The 2,213-nt window shown below is 42.5% G+C and overlaps 1 protein-coding gene across 1 annotated transcript in view; it reads left to right on the top strand.

The window, feature by feature from the left end:
- Positions 1 to 309, top strand: part of LOC112285762 (uncharacterized) — a 7,448-nt gene extending 7,139 nt beyond the window's left edge. The window contains exon 5 of the mRNA XM_024526852.3: positions 1 to 309. This exon is cut by the window's left edge and continues 782 nt beyond it. Within this exon, the coding sequence (XP_024382620.2) occupies positions 1 to 52 (52 nt within the window). The 3' untranslated portion in view covers positions 53 to 309.
- Positions 310 to 2,213: the final 1,904 nt, after the last annotated feature.

The raw sequence follows: 2,213 nt of genomic DNA, 5'->3' as shown, positions 1-2,213 counted from the left end.
AGCTTGTAAAGACATCACTAGATATAAAGCTCAAGCGAAAACAAGGGGTTAGTCACATTCCTAATTTCCAATTTATTACATACTCGTTCATCTCGCAACATTGAAGATAATAGCTAGCAGTACCTCAGACAGAATTCTGGGAAGAATTTCGTAGCTTGGATGCGGATAACTATGAACGACTTAGATTAGAATTGACAAGGATTGCAATGAAAGCATTCCAACTGTAATTTTTTACCTGGCAGGTCTTTTCTGCTGCTTGTATATTAAACGGTAATGACATTGGTGAAAAAATTCATCAAAACATTCTTCCATGTTTTCGCCACTCACATGTTCCTCTTCACGTACGTCTGAAAATTGAGGTCTGCAACTGTAGATCTTAACAGGTGCTGTAAAACCTCCAAATGGAGAAATCTCTGGGATTGTGAATAGAAGAGGTTCGACTCTCAATAGCAAGCTGCGCAGAAACATGACCATGATTTTGAGAAGTATACAACAGGTTTGTTGTTATTATCTGGTTTCTTTATAGAAAGGACTATTCCATTGCTTTTCATCCCGATCTGACGCAAGAATAACTCAACTTTGAGTTCATCCTTGATACGTTAATCCGATACTGGCTTCTCGGTGATTTGACCACTTGAATTGATGCTGGCAGCATCATCTTAGGGCTCTAGGTCAAGCTCCTCCTTACTGCGGCCTTGAAGAACCCCTGAGCTTATGCTATAACTTCAGCGCTGGGGTTAATATCCAGGGTGTTGTGAAATTTATGCGTTACTCGAATGCCATGGCTTTCACGATCACCTGACAAGTATCTGCAAGGCAAAGTCTCAAGCTAAACCGTCTGTGCCTTCGCTATTACTGTCCCATCGACAACTTCTTGCCCTTCTCTCTGAGGCAAATTGTGTCGAGAGCACTGCGATCTGTGCTAAGAAACGAAATCGCCCAAAGAGAAAAATTGATCTAGCAATGTAAACCGACACATGGCAGTTTTGGACTTCTTCCTGCAACCAGCCTCCGTGGTTACAACAATTGAACCAGCGATTTCGAAAACCCTGCAATTCCAGAAGCTTCCACTTCTCCCCACTCCTGTACATCCCAATCACATCCCACCCGTGTTTTTTCAGACCATTTGCTAGCGCTTGAGTCGTGCTCATCATCCTGAATGTGTTAACCTGACTTCCCAGCTTATCCACCACCTCTGTCTACTCGCTTCACTCCGCTTTGGCACACGCGTCGCATGACCACTTTTCGCATCTTGCCATTTCTCAACACATATGCGATCTTTATGCCTGGCAGATCATGCTTTCGAGCACCACAAATGCCACGACTGCCATTGCGAGACTGCTAATGCACTAGCTAAAACAAGATACACTATTTCCTTTTCCGAAAAGTAAGAGCTCCCCATCATTTCTTGGTCGCGCGCTTTTAGACATTCATGGAAGTGTGAGAGACTAATTTGAGTCTGATTTTTTATCATTAGACCACGGAACACGTAAAACGCGTTAATAATAGGTATTGCAATTAAATAAACACGAAGATTGACCTTTGAGCAGGAATCTCTCAATATTTGCAGATGCCCAGGTCTCGTCAGCCGAACTTCAAAGTCGGGGCACTGTTTCAGATTCATGGCCGAAGATATCGCGCTTCCATTGACGCAGATGTCTCACAGCATTCTCTTGGGAATCAATATTACCATATGAATCACACCCTATTGGAAGATGGGTCCCTGAACTGCCAGCCTCATGAATCCGAATTAATGAAGCTGATAATTATGCTTAGCTACTTATCAATGACAACTCGTGCAGAGACAGTAACCTCTATTGTCATGATGAAAATTCCATGCATTGCATTACTGTAGCATTGAGTGTGCAGATATGAGCACCGAATAACCTCATAACTGAGATGAAAAATTCCGAGTTAACCGCATTCAAATTTCGAATCATTCTGCACCATTCTTCTATCAATCTTCCATGACAGAGATCCACATTCTTGTTCCACAATAGTCAGAGAAAGGTAATAAGTTACCGTTAGTTTAAACGGGCAGCATGTACGGTGGACATAAGAGCAGCGGTCACGTTGAAAGTATCGACAAGGGCCAGGCATTAAAATCCTGAAATAGCATGGGGTAAAAAAATACCACCTCGAGCAGTGATGACTGATGTCCAATGATACGCTCACTTCAAGATATCGTTGCACTTGAATAACGACTGATTTCT

The sequence above is a fragment of the Physcomitrium patens genome, chromosome 8 (genome assembly GCF_059467195.1).
Source record: "Physcomitrium patens ecotype Gransden chromosome 8, ASM5946719v1, whole genome shotgun sequence".
NCBI classification, from domain to species: domain Eukaryota; kingdom Viridiplantae; phylum Streptophyta; class Bryopsida; order Funariales; family Funariaceae; genus Physcomitrium; species Physcomitrium patens.
Note: the sequence above shows the minus strand (reverse complement) of the source record. Positions and strands in the feature narration are given on the sequence as shown.